This window comes from Harpia harpyja, chromosome 2, assembly GCF_026419915.1.
Source record: "Harpia harpyja isolate bHarHar1 chromosome 2, bHarHar1 primary haplotype, whole genome shotgun sequence".
Taxonomy (NCBI): Eukaryota; Metazoa; Chordata; class Aves; order Accipitriformes; family Accipitridae; genus Harpia; species Harpia harpyja.
The window spans coordinates 19,909,480-19,934,066 of NC_068941.1; the positions used below are offsets into that span (position 1 = coordinate 19,909,480).

At 59.6% G+C, this 24,587-nt stretch overlaps 1 protein-coding gene across 1 annotated transcript; it reads left to right on the forward strand.

The window, feature by feature from the left end:
* On the forward strand, window positions 1–2,706 carry LOC128154988 (uncharacterized). The gene is made up of 6 exons (XM_052816378.1): window positions 1–174; window positions 478–600; window positions 811–931; window positions 1,409–1,606; window positions 1,721–1,845; window positions 2,526–2,706. Exons 1-6 carry the CDS (start codon window positions 101–103, stop codon window positions 2,683–2,685), a joined length of 801 nt encoding a protein of 266 aa, XP_052672338.1. The 5' UTR covers window positions 1–100; the 3' UTR covers window positions 2,686–2,706.
* The last annotated feature ends 21,881 nt before the right edge of the window (window positions 2,707–24,587 follow it).

The following is a 24,587-nucleotide window of genomic DNA, read 5'->3' on the forward strand; positions in this document are numbered from 1 at the left end:
GTCTCTTCCTGTGCAGGAATCCAGTACCGCTGAGCAAGCACCAGTCAGCCCCTCAACTAGCACGGAGACGGGGGACTCCAGCCCCGACCTCCTGGAGACGATGATGGAGGAGTGGGAAGAGGCCAGAGGAGAGCCACCCACAGTCTGCGAGGACGACACTGTCCCCCCTAAGCGGTAAGAGTGCGCCAGCGCCAGCTGAGCCCTGGAGCACTGGGGTGGTGGTGAGCCACTGGTGGTGGGTCAAGGAAGCCAACCCCTGAGCCATGGGGCCTCACAGAGCGCCCGGGGATTTCTCCAGCCATGGGAATGAGCTGGGTTAGAGCCCGATGGCAGGGGCCAAAGCAGGTGCTTGAAACTCCTGCTGCCTTGAAGGGGTCGTGAGGCCGAATGGGGCCACGTAGGCGTGGGGCTGGGCGCAGGAAGAGGCAGGAGAGTCGCAGCTGAAGGGTCAGAGAGACTTTGTCCTTGCTGTTGCAGGAGCCTTTCCCCACGGACACGCCAGGCCCTGCGGCAGGTGGTGACGTGCATCCTGGGGCAGGTCACCCGCAAGCGCAGGGGGCAGAGGGATGACCAGACGGATCTGCAGGACAAGCTCAAGTGGTAAATCTCTCCAGACACAGGCAGTGTCTCCTCTCCCGCGCTGCCCTTCCTCCCGCTCCCCGCAGCACCGGGGGAGACAGGCGCTTTTCCTGGCACTGGCCTCTCGGCGGAGCCACCTTCTGCGGCTGCGGCGGGCACCCAGGTTGGGAGCCCCGGCTGGAGAGCGGTCTCCTTGTGCTCACGCCGCCTCCTCCCACTGTGTGTCTGCAGCGAGCTGGCAGTGCTGCAGTGGCGTCGGTTGGGGCAAGAGGCATGCAGCAGCCCACAGCTGCGGGAAGCTGGACCCCAACCTGCACCCCCTGCTAGGGCAGGGAAGAGGAGGGCAGGACCGGTACGTGGTGTGGGCTCCTGGAGGGACTGTGTCGTGTCCACCTGTAGAAAAGCGCAGTGATACGGATGTCATGTCTTGCAAGACCCCATATCGTGTGCTTAGCTGAAGGCTGAAGCACTTCTCCCGAGGTTTTCTCGAGAGGCAACAGGTTGTTCTGTCCATTTAGAAGACAGCCTTCACTTCTGTCATCTCCAGCAACACCCAAAGAATTGATCTGGTGGTGTTTGCAATGGCGACAGCACTGCCAGGCTTGTCTGGGATAGCAAGCAGCTGGGTTGCTTTCAGCCCCGTGGTCACTTGGCTCAGGGGGTCATTGCAGAAAGGCTCTGCAGTCGGTCCTGTGAGGACTGTGAGCAAACCAGGGCTGACAGAGAGGCTGAGAAGAAGGGGCAGGAGGGAGGGAGAGAGCTAAAATCCCCTCAGCCTTCCGCCGGGGAGACTAACACTGCCTGCTGCTGCATTGCCGTGGTCCTGCAGGCGCAGCCCCGCGTGTGCACGGAGGAGGAAGGACGCAAGCTCTGGGACTCCTTGCGCAAGAAGTGCCAGCAGAAGGCAAGGGCAAAAGTGGCACCCCCGAAGGCTTGGAAAGACAAGCGAGAGCCATGGGAGGCCCAGGTGCTGCAGGCGGTGAAAAACAATGAGGAAAAGAGTATTCCTGTCCTGCGGGGAGCCAAGGTGGGAAGGTCCCTAAGCCCTAGGAGCGTGGGGGCTGACTGTCCTGTGTGGGACTGTACCAGTTCCCTGCTGCCCAGTGACACCTCCTGTGCTCACCCCTCTCTCTCTGTGCAGGGCTCCTGCGTTCGTGGCACTCCAGAGTGGTGGGGAGAGGGCAGAAAAGGGCCATCCGCGGGGGATGAGGAGAGCCCAGAGGACAAGCTGAGTCTCTGCCTTTTGGAGTCCTCACCTCTGAAAAGGTGAGTGTGGGCCAGCTTCAGGCCAGACCTGGGCCAGCTGGGGGCTGGTGACCCAGCTGTGGGTGGGGGAAGCAAATCCCAGAGCCACGGGCCTGGACATGGACAGCATCCTCTCCTTTGTCATACCGTGGGAATGGCATGGGTCAGTCCCTGATGCCAGGTGCCTCTCTGCAGCCCCAAGCACAGCCAGCACTGAGGGGGCTGTGGGGTTGAATGGGACCATGGCGGCGAGGGCGACTGGGAGAGGGGAGAGGTGGGAGGGTCTTGGTCGAGATGGGAGACTTTAGCCCTTGCTGTGGTAGCAGCCTTTCCCCACGACCCCGCGGGCTTTGCGAGGAGCAGCGACCCGCCTCCTCGAGAAGGTAGAGGGACAAGCCCACTGCTGTGGTGGTGAGGAGAACTGCCTCAGGTAAGGATCTCCAAACATGCTCGGTGTTTGCCCCTGCCCGGCAGTGCCCTTCCTTCCTTTGAGTTCCCACAGCCCCCGGGCAAAGAGGGTCTTTTCCCAACAGCCCTCGTGGCGTGGAGAGCAGCAGGCTGGGATTGCATAGCACGGACCATGGGCCTGCTCTCTCCAGACAGAAGCAGATCCCACCACATGTGTCCTGACTAGACTTGCAGTGGTGCTCTGCACCTCCCTGTGCATACAAGACTACAGAGCTCTGTATTCAACTCCTCAGCCCTGCGGAGCAGATCTGGTCCACGTCGGCGAGTGCCAGGAGAGCCTCTCGGGCACAGAGGCTCCCGAGAGAGATGTCCAGCAAGAGCCTCCTCCAGCATGACGAGCGCCAGTGCCGGCCAGCCAGGCTGTTAACACCAATGCTTCCGTCTGTTCAGTAAAGCCCCATCTGCAAACCACTGGGTCTGACGATGTGGGTCTTTCCTTGGTGGCTGTGAAATCTGCACTCGGCAGTGGGTGAGCTTTGGTGGGGCAGGGAAAGGCCACTGCAGGAAGCAGGGCTGGAGCTTCAGTCCTGCTCCAAGGGCAGCCCTCTCCCAAGGCTTTGCTGTACCAGCTTGGCTGTAGCCCTGCTGTTGGTGGCCCTTGCACCTCCTGTTCTCTGGCAGTGTGCCCTGCTGTGGCTGCAACATCTCTGCCGAGGAGGGGATTTTCCACGGGGGGAGAGGAGGGAGGAGGGGGAGGAGGAGGAGCAGTGCCGGGCACCCAGGGGAGCAGAGCTGCAGGGGGGAGCATCCGGGGGCTCGCACAGCCAGGGAGCTGCGGGGTGCCCAGGGCAGCGCTGTCAGGGGTACCCAGAGCTGTGCAGCCACCACCCTGTGCCACGGGGACAACGAAATCCCAGGCAGGAACCGTGCCTGGGGAGAGGGAAGCTACAGGGGGCGGCTTTTCAGCTGGGTGGCTTGACTCTGCCAAAGCTCTGCTTGGGCTCCAGAGCCTTTTGTTTGACACCTCCTGGCTAGAAAGGCAGGGTGGGGCTGAGGTGAGATGGGGACACCTCCGAAAACTTCTCTCCAGACACCTGGGTGGGCATAATGCATGCAACAGGGGGCCCGAGAGCGGGCTGTGCAGGAGGAGGGAAGGAAGCCCGTAACGGCTGGCTGTTGGGCACCCACACCCTGCGCGGGCTCCAAGGGGACTCCATGCAGGCGGTGGCAGTGACGCTTCCAGAGCCCAGGCAGGCTTAACGGCGCTACATGAGGTTGGGTCAGTCTGTTAATCCTCTGCGGGCTACTTTTTTCCTGAAAAGCCCTGAATTTGTGGGGACCTGACTTTGCCGACATAGAAATACACCATTTCCTTTTCACACTGCGGGATTGCTGTGCCTTTCTCGTGGCACCCGGGGACCTCCCTGTGCCTTTCTGTGCGTCCCAGGGCCTCCCAGGGCTGGCAGCAGGCAGCCAATGGCCTCTCCTTGGGCACTGCCGCCCCTGAGGAGCAGCAGGGTCTCCCGATGGGCAGGGGAGGATCAGGCACCTTCGGGCATGCTGATTCCTGCCTGGGGGCTCCCAGCACCGACCTAGAAAGCACCTCTGCACCCACCTCTCCCATTGCCCCCGCCAGGAAAGCTCTTTCCCCTGGTCCCCCCCTACTGATGCGCCAGCAGGGCTGGGGAGAGGGTAGCTGGGCTGCAAGTAGAAAGAAAGGCTGGGTGAGAGGCCAAGCCCCTGCTGTGCCATGCCCCTCGCCACGTCCGATGCCCCAGCGCAGGGCTGAAGGCCTATACCAGCTGCACAGCCTCAGCACCGACCGTGGGGCTCCCCGAGATGAAGGAAGCTGCGGCACGGCCAGGAGCCAGCCCTCCGGTTCGCCAGGAGAGAGCCTGGAGCAGGAGACCAAGTGATGATCTCTGGTGGGCTGAGGTGAGCCTCAGGGCACAGCCCCACTGGTTAGGCCCAGCGGCCCCAGGTCAGGGCCTTTGTGTGTGGATGACACTGGCGAGGCGTAACCCCACAGGCCCAGGGGCCTTGCCACCCCCTCCCACCACCCACAGGGTCCTGTGGCAAGTAAATTAAAGGCATTACTTTAACAAAGCAAGGCTGAGCAGCTCGGCCCGCACTGCCCAGGAGCTGCCCCCAGCAGTGCGTGTACCTCTCCACCAGCTATGGAGCTGCCTTTCGTCTGCATCTGGAGCATCCCACTACCTGCCACATTGACACCACAGGTTCCCTCCTACGGCATGGCTTACTTGAGGACAGTGCCCGCCCAGAGCTCTGTCGCCTTCTGCAAACTGCGGAGAAACAGCATCACACCGCTGCTACAAGGGCTTGGGACAGGCAGGGCTGACTAAATACTTCTGCTCCGGGCGGGGAGTCACGGAGACAAGACAAAGCTTCATGGGGCAGGATTGCGACTGCAGAAGTTACAGCTTCCTCTCTCCTGTGAGAGGGCCGGCTTCTTTGCCTTTTCTTTCTTTTTTCCTCTCTTAAGGGACAGAAAAGTCCTTCCAGTTGCTACGTGTGGAAAAGGGGCATCTGCCCGGGAAGGGCCCTGTGTTGCACCACCCTCACGAAGCAGGCTGTGTGTGTGTAGGCGGGGCTGCAGCATGGGATGTTCACAAGGGGAAACCCTGCTCAAACCGCTCCTCCTATTTCTCCCAAAGAGACCAGCTCGCTCTTTACCAACCGGGTGCACCTGGAAATGTCAGAGCCTTTGCCATGCTCTGCGCCCAGTTGGGCCCAGGCCTAGCCCACCGTACACATGCACCCTCTCTTCATTGTACCGCAGCAGCTGCCCCGGATGCAGCAGTCACAAGGAGGTGAAGTTGGCAGAAAGCTTGCGCAGCCCTGGAGCTATCTTCTGGTGACATTTTCCTCCCAGTGGCTCGGGACTTAGTGAATGTGCTCTCCCTCAGAGACGGGTCGTGTTAACGCCAAGCTGAGGGCACAGGAGGTGGGCGCAAGAGTTACGTGGGAAGTGCCAGTGAGGGTAAGTCAGGCTGTAGCCCTCATTCCTGCTGACGGTACACTGCTCTGCCTGCAGGGCCCACGCTCCTGCTGGACAGCTGACCTCAGGAAAGCCCAGACCTCTGGGATTATGTTTGCCTCTCAAGTTGCAAAGCATCTTCCTTGCAGAAGCAGAAGACATCAGGCTGATGCTTCTGCTCCCCACCACTCCCAGAGGGCCCCTTTCCCCTGCTGGTGCCTGCCTGCTGCTGTGCTGATGCACCCAGCAACACCTGCAGCAGCTACAGGGAATGGTCACCATCTTGCTTTTGTTGAAGCGTGGCTTTCTGGTGACCAGTGTTTCTGTCTAACAGCTTAGGGTTTAGTTAGCTCCGTGCCCCAGCAAATAAGAACAAACCACCCAGAGAAGTCAGGAGTTTGGGCCTGCCCCTTGAACTAGACTGCCCTGGACATGACCAGGAGCTGTGCTGAGTTCCAGGAAAGCGGGAAGACCCAGGAAGGCCATGGCCAAAGAGGTTCGAGCCCTGGCAGGACGTCCATTGTGAAGGGAACACTGGTCGCACGGTCGGGATGGTCTCTGTGCAGCCCAGGGTACTTTTGGGACGTCACCTCTGAGCTACTGTGGCTGCCCTGTCCTCACTGCAGCTCCCCTCAGCAGAGCCCAGCTCCCCCTAGGCTGCTGCTCAGCAGGCGCGTAAGGCACGGAGGCTTGGCTGTGCGGTTGGCCTCTTTTGGGATCTTTCTTTTGGGGCTGGCAGCAACTTCGCCTGCTGAATCCCAAAGGTGCTTTATCTGTCCCATACTCCTGCCGGGCTCACTTGGCTGATGGGGATGCCATGGGTCTGTGGCCAGTGGGCTGGGTGCCCCGTGGGGGTTGCAGGGGTCTTTGGGAGTGCCAAGACACCTCACTGCCTCTTCCTCAGTGTCCCCCTGCAGCCGACGTGAGCTGTGCTTCAAAATGTCCTGCAGGCTGGGACCGTGCAAGGGAGCAGTGGTGGGGTTGGTGGGGTTTTGCGGACAGTCACGTCCCAAGCAGAAGAGGCGTGCGCTGAAAGTGGGTAAGGGGAAAGGCCCCTGAAAAGCTGAGGCTGGGTGACCGAGAACGGTAAGGATGCAATTTTCCCCAGGGGAGCGTATCAGCTCCCGAGGTTTTCGGCAGGTCCCAGTTCATAAAGGAAGAGTTTCTCTGGGACGCAACTGAGTGCATGCTGCCCAGATGCCTGCGTGCAGCTGATGAGGCAGGGGTGGTACAAAGAAGGACCTCTCCCTCTGCAAAAGGAAGCCATTTATTACAGAAAAGCAGAAAGCTGATACAATTGTACAAGAGTCACAGTGAAATATCTTCTTTTTTCTTTTTCTTTTTCTGGGGAGATACGACGTTATCATGTCACTATTTCTTAAGCTTTTTAAAAGCTAGTATTAGAGTAAGCAGTAATAGGAACTACGTTACTAGACAAACATTGGCAAAGCTCTGGCAACAGTTGGCATCTGCGACAGAAAGAAAAGATGTAATTATGTGGTAGAGTCTCAACAGTTTTTTGCACAACCAGAGCCTGAAGAGCCATACTGCTTATGTCAAATCTGACATGACGGTAAGAATCGGGCTGTCAACATGCACACTATATTGCAGCAGCTTGTTGGCTTCAGTACTTCAATAGTCCCAGTTAGAATGAGGAAGTCTTGGCGACCCACTGCAGTTTCTAAACAGCTTGAGTGGTTACAAATGTGAGCAGCTACCAAAAGAGAGGAGCGCAAGGGAGAAGCCTCAAGCGAGGGACCTCAGCAGGCTGGAGAAATGGGCCGCCAGGACCATCATGAAGTTCAACAAGGAAAATTGCAAAGTCCTGCCCCTGGGGAGGAACAACCCCAGGCACCAGTATATGCTGGGGGCCGACCGACTGGGAAGCAGCTCTGCAGAGAAGGCTGCTGAGGATGCTGGCGGACACCAAGTTGAACTGGAGCTAGCAACGTGCCCTTGCCGCAAAAAGGACTACCGATGTCCTGGGCCGCATTAGGAGGAGTGTTGCCAGCAGGTCGAGGGAGGTGATCCCGCCCCTCTGCTCGGTACTGGTGAGGCCACACCTGGAGCACTGTGCCTAGTTCTGGGCTCCCCAGTACAAGGGAGACATGGACATGCTGGAGAGAGTACAACAGACAGCCATGAAGATGATTAAGGGACTGGAGCATCTCTCCCACGAGGAAAGGCTGAGAGAGCCGGGACTGCTCAGCTTGGAGAAGGGGAGGCTCGGGGGGGACCTCATCAATGTGTATCAATACCCAAAGGGAGGGTGCAAAGAGGATGGAGACAGGCTCTTTCCGGTGGTCCCCAGTGCAGGACCAGAGGGAACGGGCACCAACTGAAACACAGGAGGTTCCCTCTGAACATCAGAAAACACTCTTTTACTGCATGGGTGACTGAGCCCTGGCAGAGCTTGCCCCGGGAGGCTGTGGAGCCTCCACCTTTGGAGATACTCAAAAGCCGTCTGGACGTGGTCCTGGGCAACCAGCTCTGGGAGTCCCTGCTTGAGCAGGGGGTTGGACCAGATGACCTCCAGAGGTCCCTTCCGACCTCAGCCATTCTGTGATTCTGTGATCTGTGACTGCAGACATCATCAAATAGCGTTTGTCCTCTCTGCCGCCTACCTTAGAAATCTCTAAGGGCACAAATAAGGAGCAGCTTAGGTGCTGTTCAAATCAGCCAACTTTTATTTGGATCCCAATGAGTTCTGTACGTTTAAAGAAGACTTTCTGAACCATCCTTCAAGCTCTCTGTCTCTTAGACTGTAGATGAGGGGACTGATTCAACATGTTAAGACAGTTTAGAAAAAAGAGCGTATTTTGTACAGGTTTCCCACTGTGATAGCATCTGGTAAGCAACATACCATGTTAAAGTTCCATTGACAGTTGTAACACCAAACAACGATCAGACGAGAGGAGCAGGTGTAAACACCTTTTTGCCAAAAGAGATTTTCAGACCGGAGGAAAGGATGTGAATTGTAAGATGCCAGAAATCGTAGCAATGTGAAGAGAGCATCTCGTCACATCTGTGGTGAACTCCGCACTGTGGCCAGCGTAGTATCATCGCAGGAATGATTAAAGATTAGCGTGAGATTACAAAAGAATTGGTAAATTTCATTAGCAACATACAAAGTCAGTTGGGATAGAAACACTCGGTTAGGATACTGACCTTACATTTTCTTATCCTGCTCCGAGCTTAAAGCAGAAAGCGGTATTCCTGCTGTGCTGCAGGGGAGAAGTTTCCGTATTGCTAAAAACCAAGCATAAGACACCCCTGCCCCTGGGGATAACATTCCCCACAGACCAAACCACTCAAATGGTAGAACTTCTGTGCAGCCCCCGCAGAAACGGGCTTCCCGCCATTCTGAAAGCTGGGAGGGAGCGCAGGCCATCAGGCAGGAGGAGTGGCCGTGGAGGGTTGGAGGTGGTGGTCAGCCAGCACCAGCGCAATGATGAGGGGTTCTTGGTCACGGTCAAAAAAACAGAACAAGGAAAAACCAGCAAGACAGCAATCTCCATTTCTGCAAGGTTCCCAAATCCTAAAAGGGCAAACTCAGCAGGAGATGCTTCATTTTCTTTTCCCTCTTTTCTGCATGAGCTCTTCCTGTTTGGTAGGAGGAAGAGAAGAGATGAAGCGACAAAAAAATGCAACCTGCGTTAAGCTTGAACAAATCTCAGACATCGAACATAACATTTCCAAAGGAGAGAGGCAGGGCTCTGGAGAGCACTGAAGGGAATGAAAGGTGCCGGGGGCATGCTGGGACGTGTGAACATGGGGCTCTGGGCCAGCTGGAGAGCAACAGGGAGATCCCCAGGGAATATGAGGGCAAATGTGGGACTTGGGGCCCCCCAAGAGGACCCAAGTGCCCAGGGGTGAGTGGGCCTTGTGCCACCCACAGGGGACACCCTGCCCCTCCCGGCCTGGGTGGCGTGTCACAGTGGTGCCTTTGTGACCTGACCTGTCTCTGTGACACCCTGTGGTGCTGCATATGGTCAACGCAGCCGTGGCCCCCACCCCGCAGTGTCTGGCGGGACGGCGACGGGACAGGGCGAGAGCGTGGAGCTGGCGAGGAGCCCCTGAGCGCAGCCCACGTCTTTCATCGCCACCCCCGGCAGCCCCGCGGTGCCGAGGCATTTTGCCGAAGCTTACCCCTTCCCCATCCCTACCCCTTTCCTCTGTCCCGCAGGATGGCGGAGAGACCCCCCAGCCGCCCCAGGGTGGCCTGGGAGGAGAACAGGGCTCCCCAGGAGAGCAGCTCTCCACCGGAGCCCCACGAGGTGTGCATGCCCAAGCCGTTGCAGATCGGTAAGTGAGGGGCCCTGCTGGGCTGGGCAGGGCTGGGGCCAGCGACCGCACCCCGATCGACGCCAGGGTCCTGTTTCCCCGGCACATCGGCAGTGGCAGTCCCACGGGTGGGGAGCACGGCACTGCCGGAATGCTGCTTAGGGCTGGGAGACTGCCCCAGCACAGCCTCCCGCAGGGTGGGAGACAGCAGAGGGGACCCGGCTCCTGCTGCGGGATATGGGCAGCAAGAGGCAGCTGGCCTGGCACTAGGCAGCCGTAGTGGGGGACGGGGACCTTTCCAGCCCATCTGCAAGTGAGTTCCTAAGCTCGGTGCCCTCGTGGCTTTCTGTGCCGTGCTGCACTCCAGCATCACAGCCCACCTGCCGGGCATCCTCCAGCCCAGACACCCGTGGGGAGACCGTGCCAGGGGAGCGGGAACGGGGCTGGACAGAGGGCAGAGCTCCTTCCTCTCCCCGTGTTTGCCTTCGGCCTCTCCCTACAGCCCTCCCTGCTCTCCTCCTTTACTAGGTGCCCTCTCTGCCGCTTCCAGCTGGCTGGCTCTGTACAGAAAGGAAAAAGAATCCATGCAGTTCATCCAGGTTTTTCTAAAGAACTCCAAAAAGGTAACCACGGCCATTTCCATGGTAGCTGTGCCTGCGTCTCCTGATGGAGCCACCGGCTCTGCTGCCTGCTGCCAGGGCTGCTGGGCGACCGCTGGCTGGGCAGAGCCGCTCCCGCCAGGTCTCCTGCACAGCACTGCAGCCCCAGTGCTCCAGTCCTGCTGGCCGCGTGTCTACGTTCTCACGCTCCCCGTTTGTCTCTCTGTCCCCTGGCTGCCAGGAGAAGGCCCAGAAGATGCGGTTCCTAGAGACCATCTGCACCCTGTGCAAAGCTGCCAGGTGCAAGGGCTTGTCACAGGGCCTGAATGCGTTCTGCCACAAATTTGAGCTGGCAGAGAACATCAAGGTGAGGGGACACCCGGCGGGTCTGGGGAGGGCGGCAAGGTCCCCGGGCACCGGCACAACGTGAGGACAGCGCATGGGCAGGGGAAGGCAGGGACAAGTGTGTGTGGACACTGAGCTGCCCCGAGGGGACTCGGATGCTGCTGAGAAGCCCTGCCAGCAGAGACCCCAGCACCGGGGCGGGGGGGCGGGGGGCAGGGGGCACACTGGGGGCCGGTGCTGGGGCAGGGGCAGAGGGTCTCCGCCAGCCCTGCCACCTGGTGCTGGGTCTGCTGGTACTGGGTGCTGGCAGCTGCCAGGTCCCATCCCGGATGTGCTCTGCAGGTGCTGCTGGAAGAGGAGCCCATGGACCACCTGCACACAGCGGTGCGGCAGCAAGCTATGCTTGCCATCGCTGCCTTGAGGTACCTGCCAGGCCCCTGGTTTGGCTGGAACCTTTCCACAACCCGTGGCCCTGGGCCTGGCCGGGGCCACCCCCCATCCAGGCACAGTCCAGTGGTGCCATCAGAGGGCCTCTGCTTTGCCCTGCTGGCAGCTTGTTGGGAGGGCGCAGGGGAGGGCAGAGGGATCCTGCGGCTCCCCGCCACGTCTCAGCTCTTCCCCAGAACGGGAGGCGGGAGGCTTGCCTGCCAGGACTGTCCTTTGGCCCAGGCCATATCGAGGATGGAGGCGGTGCCTCCTGGCAGCACTCCCCACACACCCTCCATCCCTCTTGGGGACCCCCTGCTCCAGAGCTCCGTGTCCACCTGCCCAAGGCATCGAGGCACCGCTCCCAGCACCGGTGTCCGACAGGACCCCCCCCCCTCTCTCTCTTTGCAGCAAAGTGGAGATGGTGCTAGAGGGCAAAAAGAAAAGCCTCTTAGAAGCCTGCTTCAGGAGTGTCTTCTTGCTTCCTCCAAAACCAGACATGCAGGGCCTGGACACTACACTCTACTTTGAGGTAAGTGCTGGCTGAGCTACAGGAGCCCCCAGTCCCTCTGGGCTGCTCCCCGGCCGCCGCGTGCTGAGAGACAACCGGAGATCCAAGGCAGGGCAGGATATCGACTTTGCTTTGCCACCCTCATCCCTTTGTCCCCTTCCCGTGGGCCTGGCCACGTCCAGTGCTGCAGGCTGCTCTGCCCACAGCAGCTTGCCTGCTCCGAGGCTTCCCCTGGGCACCGCGAGGCAGCGCAGGCGTCCTCTCTTGCCGTGGGGAGTTCAGATCCGTCTCCAGGGTTGAGAGGGACTGCAGAAAGACTGCCACAACCCTTTGTCCTCCTTGCAGACCCTGGACGCCATGGACACCATGCTGCGGACGTTGGTGCTCAGCTCTTCTGCCTCTGGCTTCACAGAGCTGCAGACAATCTTACAGGTCTGGTGTTGGCAAAGAGTAGGGTTCGCAGGGGCTGCTCCTCACCCTGGAAGGGAGTGTCCACTCTTGAGTGGACAGTTCGCACCGCAGTGCCATGCACAGAGCACACTGCAGGGAGGGTGCCCAGCTCCCCTGGGGGAGGCAGGGGTGGTCCACCATGTTCTTCCAGAGCCCAGTGCCCCCTGCCTGCAGTCAATGTGACTTGCCCTCTGCAGCCTCCTCCTGTGTCACGGCAAGGCCTTGCCCATGGCAATTCTGGGCCAGCTCTGTCCCCAGAGCTTTGCTTGCACCAAAGCGGTGGGAGGCATTTGACCCCTCTCCTTAGGCACCACAGTGGTGGCAGCTGGTGCTGCTCTTCCCCCGCCTCACAGTCCCTTGTGCTTTCCTCCCCAGGTCTGACCGGGGCAGAGACCCCCTGGGACCTGCCTGTCCTGCACAGGGAGCCCAGCCCTGAAGCTCTGTACTCCTGGCTTCCCAGGGGGCTGTATCCCCATTCCCACATTGCAGACCCCCCGGGCAGGCTCCTGCCCAAAAGCCCAGCCTTCATGGAGAGGGGACACAGGGCTGTGTTCTGGGGGAGGGCACGGAAAGGAGCAGACGCTGCCCTGGGTGTGGTATCTGCCTACCTGCCTGGCCACAGGGACTGCACGTGTCCAGCCAGGACTTCAGCAGTGCTGCTTCTGCTGGTGCAGGCGCCAGCTCGCAGGGCACATCGGCAGTTTCTCTCCTCCCAGATGCTGCTGACCTTCACCAACTGCCAGAGTGCAGCTGTGTGCGAGAGGGCCGTGGGGAGGATTGGGAGGCTGAGTGATTTGCTGGCCAGCTGTTCCTCCGTGGAGGTAAGGAGCCAGGCACCCTCCAGCCAGGCTCTCTCCCCTTCCCTGCACACGGGAGCAGCCTGCAGCTCAGAGATGCCTGCGCGGCAAGCCTGGGCACCGGCTGAGGCGTTCAGCAAGGCTCTGCCCTGGAGCGAGGGTCTTGGTTTCTTTCTTTTTTCTTTTTCCCACGGTCTTCTCTCCCCAGTTTCCTCTCCGCCAGGAGCTGTCTCGGCCCCCAGTCCTGTGCAGGACGGGACTGCCCAAGGGACATGGTGGGAGCCCAGGCCTGGCAGCTTTCCCTGCCCTGCTGCCCAGCTAGCTGCTTTGGGAGGGCCCTCCAAAGCTCCAGCTCACCGGGGATCCTTCCCCTGGGCAGAGTCTTGGGTTCAGGGCTTTGGTCGCAGCTGCTGCCCGTCAGCCCTTCTACCTGTCCTCCCTCTCCTGCCCAGGTCTGGAGCACCTTTGTAGGAGATGATGCCAGCCCTGCCTGCCACACAGAGATCCATATGCCCATCCTGGGACAGCTGCTGGGGCACCTCATCCTCTGCCGCACTTGCAAGAGCTGGGAGATCAGCTGGGTTGCTTTGGATGCTCTTCATCACCTCTTCAGATTCATCCTGCAGCAAAAATGTAAGAGAAGCTGTGGTGGACCGCATCCCTCCACACACATCTCCTCATATGCCTGCTTGTTTCCCTGGGTATTGCAACAGACCGTTCTTGTGCTTTCTGGAGGCTGTCCATGAAAGTCTGCTTCCCTGACCTCCTTTGCCCCTCACAGCTGCTTCCCGTAGCATCCCAGCTATCGTTTTGCTGCAGAAGCTGAATGCTCGCCAGAAGTCCAGGACCTGCTCTTTGCTGCTCTCCTTCCCCACTCTTCTCAGGACCTCTCAGAACCCGGCTGTTTCATGGTCCCCACAGCCAAAGCTATCATTGATTACCACGTCCTGAAAATAGTTCCTCCCTATTGGAGAACAGCAGATCCAGCTGTGCATCACCCCAGCTGGTCCCTCCAGCGCCTGCAGCAAGAAGGTGTCCCTGACGCCCTCCAGAAATCTCCCTGACTGCTTGCGTCCTGCCATCTTGCAGGCAGGTCTCAGGGATGTTAAAGTTCCCCATGAGAAGCAGGGCATGTGACACAGAGACTTCCCCATGTGCTTTCAGGAAGACTTCATCCACATCCTCTCTCCAAGTGGGGGGGGTGTCTGCAACACGCTGCCACCACCATGTCACCAGCACTGCCTCTCCTCTGCTTCTGACCCACGTACTCTCTCTCAGACTCTTGATTGTCCCGTACATCTGAGCTGCTCCTTCAAATACGAGCCCTCCCCCAGCCTCCTCTTCCCCATCTCTCCTGAAGAGCTTGCATCTGTGCACTGCAGCACTCCAGCCACGCAAGCCGTCCCCTGCATCTCAGTTATTCCAACAATGTTTTAGTTGTGCGACTGCATGCAGAGCTCTAGTTCCTTTGAGTTTCCAAGGCTGTGAGCATTTGCACACATACGCTTGAGGCAGAAGTCTCTCATCCTTCTCCATCATCCTTCAGGTCCCTCTTGTTCCCTTTGCCTGTCACCCTGTGCTTTACACCCTTGTCCACCACCTCCTCCCCTGACTGTGGGTCATAACCTCCCTCCTCAGCCATTCCTAGTTCAAAGCTCTTTTCACCATGTGGTAAGCTTGTTGGCAAAGACGCTGTGTCCTACCGACTCTTCTGTGATCCCCTCCTGTTTAGGCACGACACTGCCAGAGGATGACGCAGAGCATCCACAGCGTCAAAGGGAACGGGAAGCTGCGATCACCTCCTGGCTTTCTGCGCCCAGCACCAGCAACATTACAATGGTAATGAGCTCCTCGCTTGCTGGGCCTCTTGTCCGTGGCATCAGCAGGAGACTTGTGTGAGCAAAGGGATCCGGAATCAGCAGGGTTGGCATGGCCTCACTGTCACTGGTGAGAGGGTTGCTGCTGTCGCTGAGCAGGGACTAAAAAGGGCTGCACTCCAGTGTCCCAGCAGCAGCTCCAGCCCTCCTGTCCACCAGCAAGCCCTGATTCTCTGTAGGGCCAGCACACTGTGCCCACGACCCCAGCCCTCCTCTCTCACCCTGAGGGCCCTCTCTTCTCATCCTCCACCGCGCACTGACTGCAGCCCCTGCTTCCAGCTGTCCTGTGGGCACTGCTGTCAGCACCGCCAGGCCATCTCTTGCCAGAGCTGCTCTCACCGCTCAGCTAAGCAGCACCACCAGGACACTCGGTGTGACGTGTCTTCCCTGCCTTCCTCCCTCCCATAGGCATTTGGAAAATACCTCCAGCCTTCTGAGAGGACAGACATCGTCCTTGTGGCCATTGAGGCCATGGGAGACTCAAGCATCTATGACAAGGAGGAGGCGAGCAGCATCCTGGATGTGGCTGTGAGAGAACCTGCCTCCTGGCTGACGGCGGTAAGCGGCCTGTGGCTGCCCTGCCCTTGAGCCCTTTCAGGCATTGTTCCTCCTTCCATCCCTCCCTCCCTAATGCAGGTGCCTCAGGCACCCTGAAGCCGTTTTAAGCCAGGAGAGTAGGATGGGTAGGGCAGCAGCTTCAGAGGCAGCTGAGGAAATGGCTGCACTCCAGTGGCAGCACCATCCTCACCCGTGTGCCATCCAGGTGCCAAACATCGTGAGGTGCATCTATGAAAACATGGAGCACATCCACACAGCGTCAGCCCGGCACAGCCTGGACCTCCTTCTTCTGCTGATGACTGACCAGTGCCCCATGGAAGTGGTCACAAGCCTGTTGAAGCTCTCTCCATCTTGTGATAGGTACTGACCCCAACAGCTCCTGTGGGCTTGTCCATGTGGGGAGAGGGGCCTGGAGCCTTTCCGGCTGCTAGAGCCACTGAAAACCGCAGGACACCCCTGAGGAGAAGGGCCCTCCACCCCACCACGCTTTCCAGCCCTGCTGGATCGGCCAGGCCTGCAGTAGCCAAACCTGGCCAAGCCAGCCCAGAGCCCCGCCACAAGGTTGCTCCCTGCCCCATGGGGAACACTATCTCAGCCCCCTCCTGCTTGCCCAGGCAGGGACCCAGGCACTCAGGCGAGGGGGTTGAGAATGGCCAGGGCTGCAGGACAAGCCCGGGACCTGCCGCGCTGGCCCGGGGACAGTGTGGTGGCCGAGGCAGCCCTGCTGACAGAGTGCTCTGGGCCTGCAGTGCTGCTCTGGCCATGTGGGATGTGATGCTTTCCCAGCCCCACACGTTGGAGAAGGTCTTGAGGGAGCTACTCGGCAAGCTCCAGGACCAGCAGCTGCGCAGGGTGTTCAGCTCCAACACAGAGGACGCCTGCATCCATCACTTGGCTGTGAGTGATCAGACCGGTCCTTGCTCGCTCTCTGGGCTGTGCCTGCCTCTCCAGGAAAACAGGCACGGCCCTCTCCCCTCCCATCTGCCCCGACACGGTCACCTCCTCCAGGACATACGGACACAGCCCCTTCGGGCCAGCAGGGACCTGCCCAGCACCAGGTTCCCCTGCGCCAGCCGTGCAGGGCCACTCCACGCTGCTTGGGCCCCCGGTGCACAAGCACGAAGCCCAGGCAGCCCCTGCCTGCCCAGGCAGCACTCTGCTTCCCCCCCTGCCCGCATCCATCCCTCTGCACTGCTCTGCAGGCTGGAAACCTGGGGCAGGGCAAGGGCTCGGTCGGGGGCAGAGACATGGCCTCTGCACAGGCTGAGCGGGCTGCAAGGCTGGGGCCAGGAGACACTCGTCACCACTCGCGTGTCGTGCCTCCTTTGTGCCAGCTCTTGCTGCTCAATCGCTCCTCAGAGGCATGAGAGCAAGCGGCTGCCGACGCTCAGCAGACAGGAGGAGCTGGCACAGACAACCGTGTGGTGTGCGGTGGGGTGTAGGGCACTGGGGTGCCAAGCGGCCGTCCACGGGCAGAGCTGCCCCCAGGACAGGCTGTCTGGCTCTGGTGCCCTGGCCCTGAGCTGCCAGTGGGAACCAGGAGCTGCACGGTGTTGGGAGCCCTGCAGGCTCTGCCAGTCTCTCACTGCCATCTTTGTTTCAGCTGCTGGCCTCCAGCGACATTAAATCAGAGGAGTTTGCTGGCCTGTACAAAGTCCATAGGTACCTGAGGCGTCCAAGCCTGGCGCTGCTCTCACTGGTGCTCAGAGGCCTCGTCACGCTGTCGCAAAGACCTGAGACGGTGAGCAGGGCATAGTCAAGTGAAGCCACGTTGGCAGGCTGGGGCTGCGGCAGTGGGTAACGCGGTGCCTTGGCCTGGGCTGGGAGTCAGGAGGTGGGGTGACAGCTCCAAATGCCCTTGCTGTCCCCTTCGCGGGCCTCGGGGTCCTTCAGGCTCAGACCTTGCCACTGCAGCGCAAGGTGAACAGCTCCCTCACCCACGTGCAGGAGCTCTCGCTCCTGGCGCATCCCCGTGGTGCTGGGCAGGAGTTTCTGCTCTGCACCAAGGCAGCCAGTGCCAAACTGCCTCAGTCGAGGGATTACCGTCCGCAGAAGAAGCATCCTGCTGAGAGGGGGAGGATGAGCCAGAGCCTCGGGTACAGCTGATGTTACGGGCTGACGCTGGGGCCTGGGGCAGTGGGTCTCTGTCATGAAGGGGTCACAGCCCACTCATTGCCAGCTTAGAGATCTCTGCCCTTCCCCGCACCCTGCCGTGGGGGCCAACAGAGCGCTGCATGGAGGGGCCTGGTGGCTGTCTGGGGAGCTTTCCAGGCCCGGAGGGTTACCAACCCACCTGCCCGTTTGGGCCCGTCGGAAAAGGGGGTGGCTGAGCAGGGGACACGGAGCCTTTGCTCTCCTGCCCTAACTTCCCTATCCCCTGCTATCCTCATGTCCCCAACGGTGCGCCCATGGCCACCACCTGCCAAGAGGCGGCTGAAGGGATTCCTGTGCCACCTGCCAGGAATCTGGACGGGAGGCTGGTGCTCAGTGGGCAGAGCATTTTTGCCAGGGTGGTCTTTCACCGCTTGACAAAAAGGAAATTCTGTGCTTCATGCAGGCAAGAAAAATGTTGGTCCTGCTGCCAGACATCATGGAGACCCAGCAGAATGCCAACAGTGACAACAAGATGAAGGCCCTGCTTGTCTTCAGAAATGTGATAGGTCATATGAAGAGGAAGGAGGCCAGCCCCACCGCTCTGCAGCTGGTGGACAAGCTCCCGCCACTCTTTGATGATGTAAGGCTGCTTGTGGGAGCCTGAGCCCCACTGATGGGCCCTCTGCAAGGACAACTGCCCGTCAGCCCGGCCCTGCGGCAGCACTTGCACAGGGCCGTTCCCCTCCTCACGCCCCTGGGCTCTCGTGGAGATGGCTTCTGGGCTCTGCAGCCCAGCACGGCTTCTCCCTGACAACTTGATGCCTCCAGGCGACCTAAGCCCCCTGTGCTGAGGCCCAGCCTAGCCCCTGTGCAAAGCACCTGCAAGCCAAGAGCTGCTCTCAGATCTGCGAGGCCTCCCCTGGCTGCACTGCCAGGCAGGACCAGACGATCTCCCCAAGTGCCGTGGCGAGGGGCTGAGGCTTAGGTGGCGATGTGTGCCCCGGAGGCATTGCCGAGGGCCAGCCCGGTCTCCTCCTCAGGCCATCCCTGGGGAGCTCTGCACTGGTGCGGCTGGTGTGGCTGGTGGTGAATGCCGGGGGGGGGGGGGGGGGCTGGCACAGGCACCGCCTGATGGAAACCTCTTGCATGGCCTTTCGTGGGCCTGGGGCCATTCAGCCACGGCTGCAGATCTGGCCCACAGCTCCTGTGTGCAGAACCTGACTCCAAAGCATCTCCGCTCACATCAGCCACGCCAACGCCCTTGCTCAGGGAGCGGCTGTTGCTGAAGTCTTCCTGTCCTCCTCCCTACCAGCAGTCCAGCCAGCTGCGAGAGCTCTCCATCTGCCTCTTCAAAGATGTGATGCAGACAGTGGTGGGGAACGACAAGCAGCAGATGAGGAAGAACGTGCGGGGAAGCCTGCTCCCACTGTTCTTCCACATGTGTGACCAGACCGAGAGCGTGGCCAAGGTACAGGTTTCAAACCTGACCAGTGATGCGGGGAAGGGCGTGCTGACACCACGGGGGTGGCCTGGGCATCAGGGAGGCGCAAGGGCTGCTGGCAGTTGGACGCTTGGAGTCTGTGTCACCTCAGGGTCCAACTGCCTGAGTCACTGAGGGCAGGGCAGAGCTCCCCTCCTTCCCTGCACCGGTCCCACCACTGCCTTCCCGTCCTCCCTCTGTGCCTCCTGCTGCAGAGGAGGACGGGAAGGTGGGGGTCCCCTCCCACCCCTGCTCCCCCCATTCAGGTGGCCTCCAGTGCACCCCAGAGGAAGGGTCCCAGCATACCCAGCGCGAGGAGGGGTGGAGAAGCTGGCACGGACATTTCCCACACCTGCCCTACCTGGTCCAGCAGGGCTCAGCAGCAGCCCATGGCCACCAAGGCCTGACCACAAGAGTCCCTAGAAGCTTCCCAGCTGCCCCTGCAAGCGTTGGAGGCCAGGGCTTTGAGCCCCATTCCCTGTCCACAATCCCCTCAATCCCCGTCTTCCTCTGCAGGCCTCTCAGGAAGCCCTCCTCGTCGCTGCAACGCTGCTAAAGTGGAAACAGCTCAAGCACCTGACCCAGACACAGCAGACAGGCAGAATCGGGGAGTGCTTGGTGAGGACAACCCCCAAGCCCCAGGGCCTGGGCTGGACAAGGGGTGCCCCCTGTGCAGCTGTGCCTCGCCTGCCCTGCTCCAGCCCAGAGCCCGCAGCCTGGAGCTGCATCCTCCTCCCCTGCCCTCAGGCACAGAGCCCCCAGGGGCTCTTCTCCAGGCCCCTCTCCCCTCCCCGCCCTCAGGATGTTGAAGGAGACCCTAAGCCCATCTGGGCCCTGGCAGTGGGACGGACAGAGGGGTCTCAGGACCTCCAGACCCCCCCCCCTGCCTGCAGCTGACTCTGAACCTCCACCCCACAGGGCTCCTGGCTGGGAGATGGGAATGGCCTGAGGTGGAAGGGGGACAGGGGATGCTGGGAGGAGGGACCGGTTCGGCCCACTGGGGAGGGTCTGTGTCAGCCCCATGCCCTCGTGCTCTCTCCAGCTGGTGCAGGACAGGAGCAGAGTTGAAGAATATCTGAGTCAGAGCCTGCCATACTTGAAGGATGCTCAGGTCACCTTGCGAGAAGCAGCCGTGAGGTTCATTGGTGAGCCACAGCAGCCCCTGGGGTCCCTGTTTTGGCAGCCTGGTCCCAGTCCCAGCCGCTGCACTGGCAGCAAGGGGCAGCCCTGTGGCTGCCAGAGCCCCGACGGCCCCATGCAGGGCCTGGGCAGCCAGGGTCTCTGCGCGTCCCTCTCCCACCCCTGCCCGCGCAGGTGGGCTTAGTGGCAGCCTTGCTCGGTCCCCACCCCCCCCCCCTCAGGTACTGTCCTTCCCTGGGGTCACCCTGCTGAGGGCGAGGAGGGTGTGCAGCCAAACCAGCAGAGCCACGAGCCGTGCTGCTGGGAGCATGCTGGGGAGCAGGAGGTCTGACAGAGCTCTGTACCTAGGGCTTGCCGCACAGCACCTGAGGGACAAAAGCGAGGAGAAGCTGTCTGAGATCTGCAACGGTGAGTAGGGGCAGTGCTGTGTGCGCCAGGACTGGCGGGGCAGGGGACAGAGCCTGGGCAGTGTGTTGCTATGCCTCGCCCTGCTCCAGGGAAACGCTTCAAGGGCAGAGGAACGCCTCAGGGGCATTTGGGGCATTCCTGAGCAGCAGCTTCCAGCTGATGCATTTGTCCCACCTGCTCCATCTGGCCAGGGAGAGGGATGGGTGGGGCTGGCATGGTCTGGAGGGGATGCCTGGGTGTCTCTGCAGATAGGTGGGTTTCAGCTCTGTTCTCTTTCCTTCTGCTGCAGCCCTCCAGCTTTTGGAGAAAGATGCCGAACTCTCAGTCTCATCCCTGGCAGCTCAGACCATGCTGACCCTGAGATCTCCGAGGGAGCAGCCAACTTCGGGATGGACCCTGTGGGCGCTGTGCTGCTGGCCCTGCAAAGCCGGGCAGAAATGAAGCTCTCTTCAAGAAAATGGCTCTTTTTGATTAAAGCTGGAACCACAAGCCCAAGGCCATGGTGTCCTTCACGCAGGAACCACCCTGAGCATTCTGAGCAGCTGGCGTTATTCGGGCCTCTACCGCTGTGTGCAGGACAGCTCACCCCTCGGCGCACCCTGGCCCCAATATTGTTTTAGAATGTCCTCCCTCTGTTAGGCTTGCCCCCAAAAGAAGTCATGTTTGTTCACCTCCTGTGGAAGTCTTTTCTCTGGGGAGGCAGAGGGCAAAAGGGACGAGGCAGACCCCAAAGGAACCAGGATTGCCCTGAGAGCTGCCTCACGCCCAGGCTTTCCAGCAGCCCGTGGCAGCACAGCACACACTGACCCAGGGTGTCCTTGCAACAGAGGCCCAGCTGCCCCGCTGGACTGCAAAACCTGGAGGTTTCATCCTGGTGTTCAGACGTGGCCACCTCTGGCATGCTCCGGTCTTGCACATCCTTGCCCGTGAGCCAGGGGAGAAGTTTCCCTGCGGAGCGGGAAGAGCTGTGCCCCCAGGGGCACCCTGCCCCTCCTCCTCTGGGCTGCTGGGGCCAGCCTCCCAGCCCTTTGGGCAGCTGGCCTGCTCTGGCCTTCTTCCACCACAGCAGCAGCACCTGTCCCCTGCCCCTGGCACGGCCCTCTCGCCAGTGCAGCAGCACCAGCCAGACCCCAAATCCCGCTGTTATCCCAGCAGCTGCCAGGGCTCAGCAGAGCACTGCGTCCCACAGGACAGGCCCAGGCCATGCCTGGTGCCATCAGCCAGGCAGTGGGGCCAGGGTGCGCCAGGCTCCCCACAGCCACCTCCCCAAGGGCTTGGAGGTGGGGGGACATCAAATGCCCAGCAGTAGAGAGCTCCTCACTCCCCCTGGCCAGCAGCTCCGCTCTATGGGGCCAAGCCCAGGCTGTCCCCGCGAGTCCCTGGGAAACCTCTCAGCTCTCCAGGGCTGGGCTGGAGGTCCCCTCCCTGCTGCCAGCCTGCCTGGTACAGGGCTCTGCCCTAACCAGGGCTCTCCCACTGCAGGCAGCAGAGCCCTGCTCTGCACCTAGCGCCCTGGGATACAGGGCCACGGTGCTGAAGGATAGGTGTGGGCCGGCCTGGGGCCACAGCCCGGCTGCATGCCCCTGCAGCCGTCCTGCTCAGGGTTCCACAGCTCAGTCTCCATTTCTGGCCTCATCCTACCCTGAGAGGAGTCAGAGCTGTGCTGCAGAGACTGCGGTCCCCTCCACCACACAGCCAGGATGGGCCACAAGAAGGGCGGCCCCCGTTCCAGCCACCCCATGGGTCACCGGCCTCTCTCGCGGGGCCACAGCAGCTGTTGCTGTCGCATCCCGCCCCCCGGTGCCGCTGCCGCCAGGGCCCTCGGGCCTCCCCATCCGTCCTCGGGGCTCAGGGGGGATGGGGGAGAGAATCGGAATGTTAAAGGGAGAAAACTCATGGGTTGAGGGAAAGACAGTTTAATAGGTAAAGCAAAAGCCGTGCGCGCAAGCAAAGCAAAATAAGGAATCCATTCACTATTTCCCATCGGCAGGCTGGTGTTCAGCCACCTCCAGGAAAGCAGGCCTCCATCACACGTAACGGTTACTTGGGAAGACAAGCACTAGTAACTCCAAACTTCCCGCCTTCCTCCTTCCTCCCCCAGCTTTTATTGCTGAGCACGACGCCATGTGGTAGGGAATATCCCTTTGGTCAGTTGGGGTCAGCTGTGCCGGCTGTGTTTCCTCCCAACTTCTTGGACACCCACAGCCTCCTCGCTGGCGGGGCGGCGTGAGAAGCAGAAAAGGCCTTGACGCTGTGTAAGCACTGCTCAGCGATAACTGGAACATCCCTGTGTTATCCACGCTGTTTTCAGCACAAATCCAAAACATAGCCCCATACCATTTACTATGAAGAAAACGAACTCTATCCCAGCCAAAACCAGCACACCCGCCCAGCTGCTGGGATGGGGACTACGGCTGCCCGCATGCCTTTGGGGGTGAAGGACTACACCCCCCCAGCATGCCCCAGGGGAGGGAGTACAGCTCCCAGCATGCTGTGGAGTACAGTCCCACGAGCTGGAGGGCCACCTGGCCCCGCGGGTGGCCCAGGAGGCTGCAGCCGACGTGACACATGGGCTGGCCCGACGCCTCCTCGCTCCCCTGCCACCCAGCATGTCTGGGGCAGGAGCGCCCGGGGCCACGGGGCGAGTTGGTGGCACGCAGCAGCTACAGCTGTGGCAGGCAGAGGAAGAGATGACAGCTGTGAGCCCCAGGGTGGCAGGGACACCCTGGCATCCCGCTTGTCCCAGCGGCAGCAGCGTGGCAAACCTCATCTTGTTGTCCCAAAGGGGTTCTTTTACCCGGTGTGCAGACGGCCAGTAACGCACTGAGTCGAGATACTTGGTTTTGATTTCTTTTCTGCGCAGAAGAGGGTGCCAGGCATCTAACACAGCCAGCACACACTTGAAACATGTCAGGATCAAGGAAAAAGTGGTAAAAAAATACATGATTGGTTACAAACAATTTATATAACAGAAGTGCTTCTACACATGTCTACGTGATTACCTAACTCGGTATATTAAGGTGGTCTCTTACAATTACATACTCATTATGCACAAGTGGGTGTCATTTTTAACATTAAAAATCAAGCTAGGTTAGCTAAGGACATGCTTTTCTTGACACTACTCCAGAACTGGGCACCTATGGTATAAATCAGCAGTAAGGGAATAGCACTGACAGAACCTCGTTGTTTCACATCCTTGCTTCAATGGATTCAATGTAGGGACTTTCCATTCCTATTCCTATGGTTTCCATAACTGATTGTTGGAGTCGACTGTTGTCCTTCCGACATCAGTCTGTGCTGGAGTCCAGCCCCTCCCGTCACCTGCTCAGAGAGAGATGTCACTTTGAAGGACAGCAGCACCTTTAACCCGGCAGCTTTTTCTCCAGTGCCACTCCTGAGTTCCCATCAGGCACCCGGAGGCTATCGCAGCAGAAGCCCCCGCTGTGCCTCGCAACGGAATATACAGCACCACTGGTGGCTTCAGAAAAATGTGTTCCCACAAGCTGGAAAACCAGGATAGAAGTTTATCAAGTTTTCAATCGTTTTCTTTTAAAGAGAGGAGCTGGAAGTAACTGGAAGATGTTCCGATGTAGCAATCCATCCAAACTCCCTATCAGATGTGGAGGAAGAGGCTGAGATGGCCAGCGCCCAAGAGAAGAGGCTTCCTTCTGCTGAGGCAGACCGAGAGGCGTAACGACTTTTATCTGTTCTCAACTGACATCAAGGCTTTTGCCTTGGACCTTGAAACTGAAGACTGAATATCTGTCCTGGTTTTGGCTGGGACAGAGTTAATTTTCTGTCTAGTAGCTGGTATAGTGTTATGTTTTGGGTTCAGTATGAGAAGGATGTTGGTAACACACTGATGCTTTCAGTTGTTGTTAAGCAGTGTTCATACTAAGTCAAGGATTTTTCAGCTGCTCATGCCCAGCCAGCAAGAAGGCTGGAGGGGCACAAGAAATTGGGAGGGACGCAGCCAGAACACCTGACCCAAACTGGCCAAAGGGGTATTCCATACCATGTGACGTCATGCCTAGTATATAAACTGGGGGGAGTTGGGCTGGGAGGGATCGCTGCTCAGGAACTCTCTGGGCGCTGGTCGACGGGTGGTGAGCAATGGCATTGTGCATCACTTGCTTTGTATGTTCCAATCCTATCAGTATTATTATTGTAATTTGATTATTGTTATTATTTTCATTATTAGATTCTTCCTTTCTGTTCTATTAAAATGTTCGTATCTCAACCCACGAATTACACTTTTTTTCCGATTCTCTCCCCCATCCCACTGGCAGGGGGGGAGTGAGTGAGCGGCCGCGTGGTGCTTAGTCGCTGGCTGGGATTAAAGCGTGACAGAGAACGAGCTGGACATTTTCAATTTTGGAAATAGGCTG

Excerpts from the sequence above, each read along its gene's own strand:
- LOC128154988 (XM_052816378.1), top strand. The coding sequence starts at position 101 with ATGATGGAGGAGTGGGAAGAGGCCAGAGGAGAGCCACCCACAGTCTGC. Across the intron at positions 1,607-1,720 it reads CTGTCCTGCGGGGAGCCAAG|GGCTCCTGCGTTCGTGGCAC; the intron begins GTGGGAAGGTCC and ends CTCTCTGTGCAG. Across the intron at positions 1,846-2,525 it reads GAGTCCTCACCTCTGAAAAG|CCCTGCGGAGCAGATCTGGT; the intron begins GTGAGTGTGGGC and ends TCAACTCCTCAG.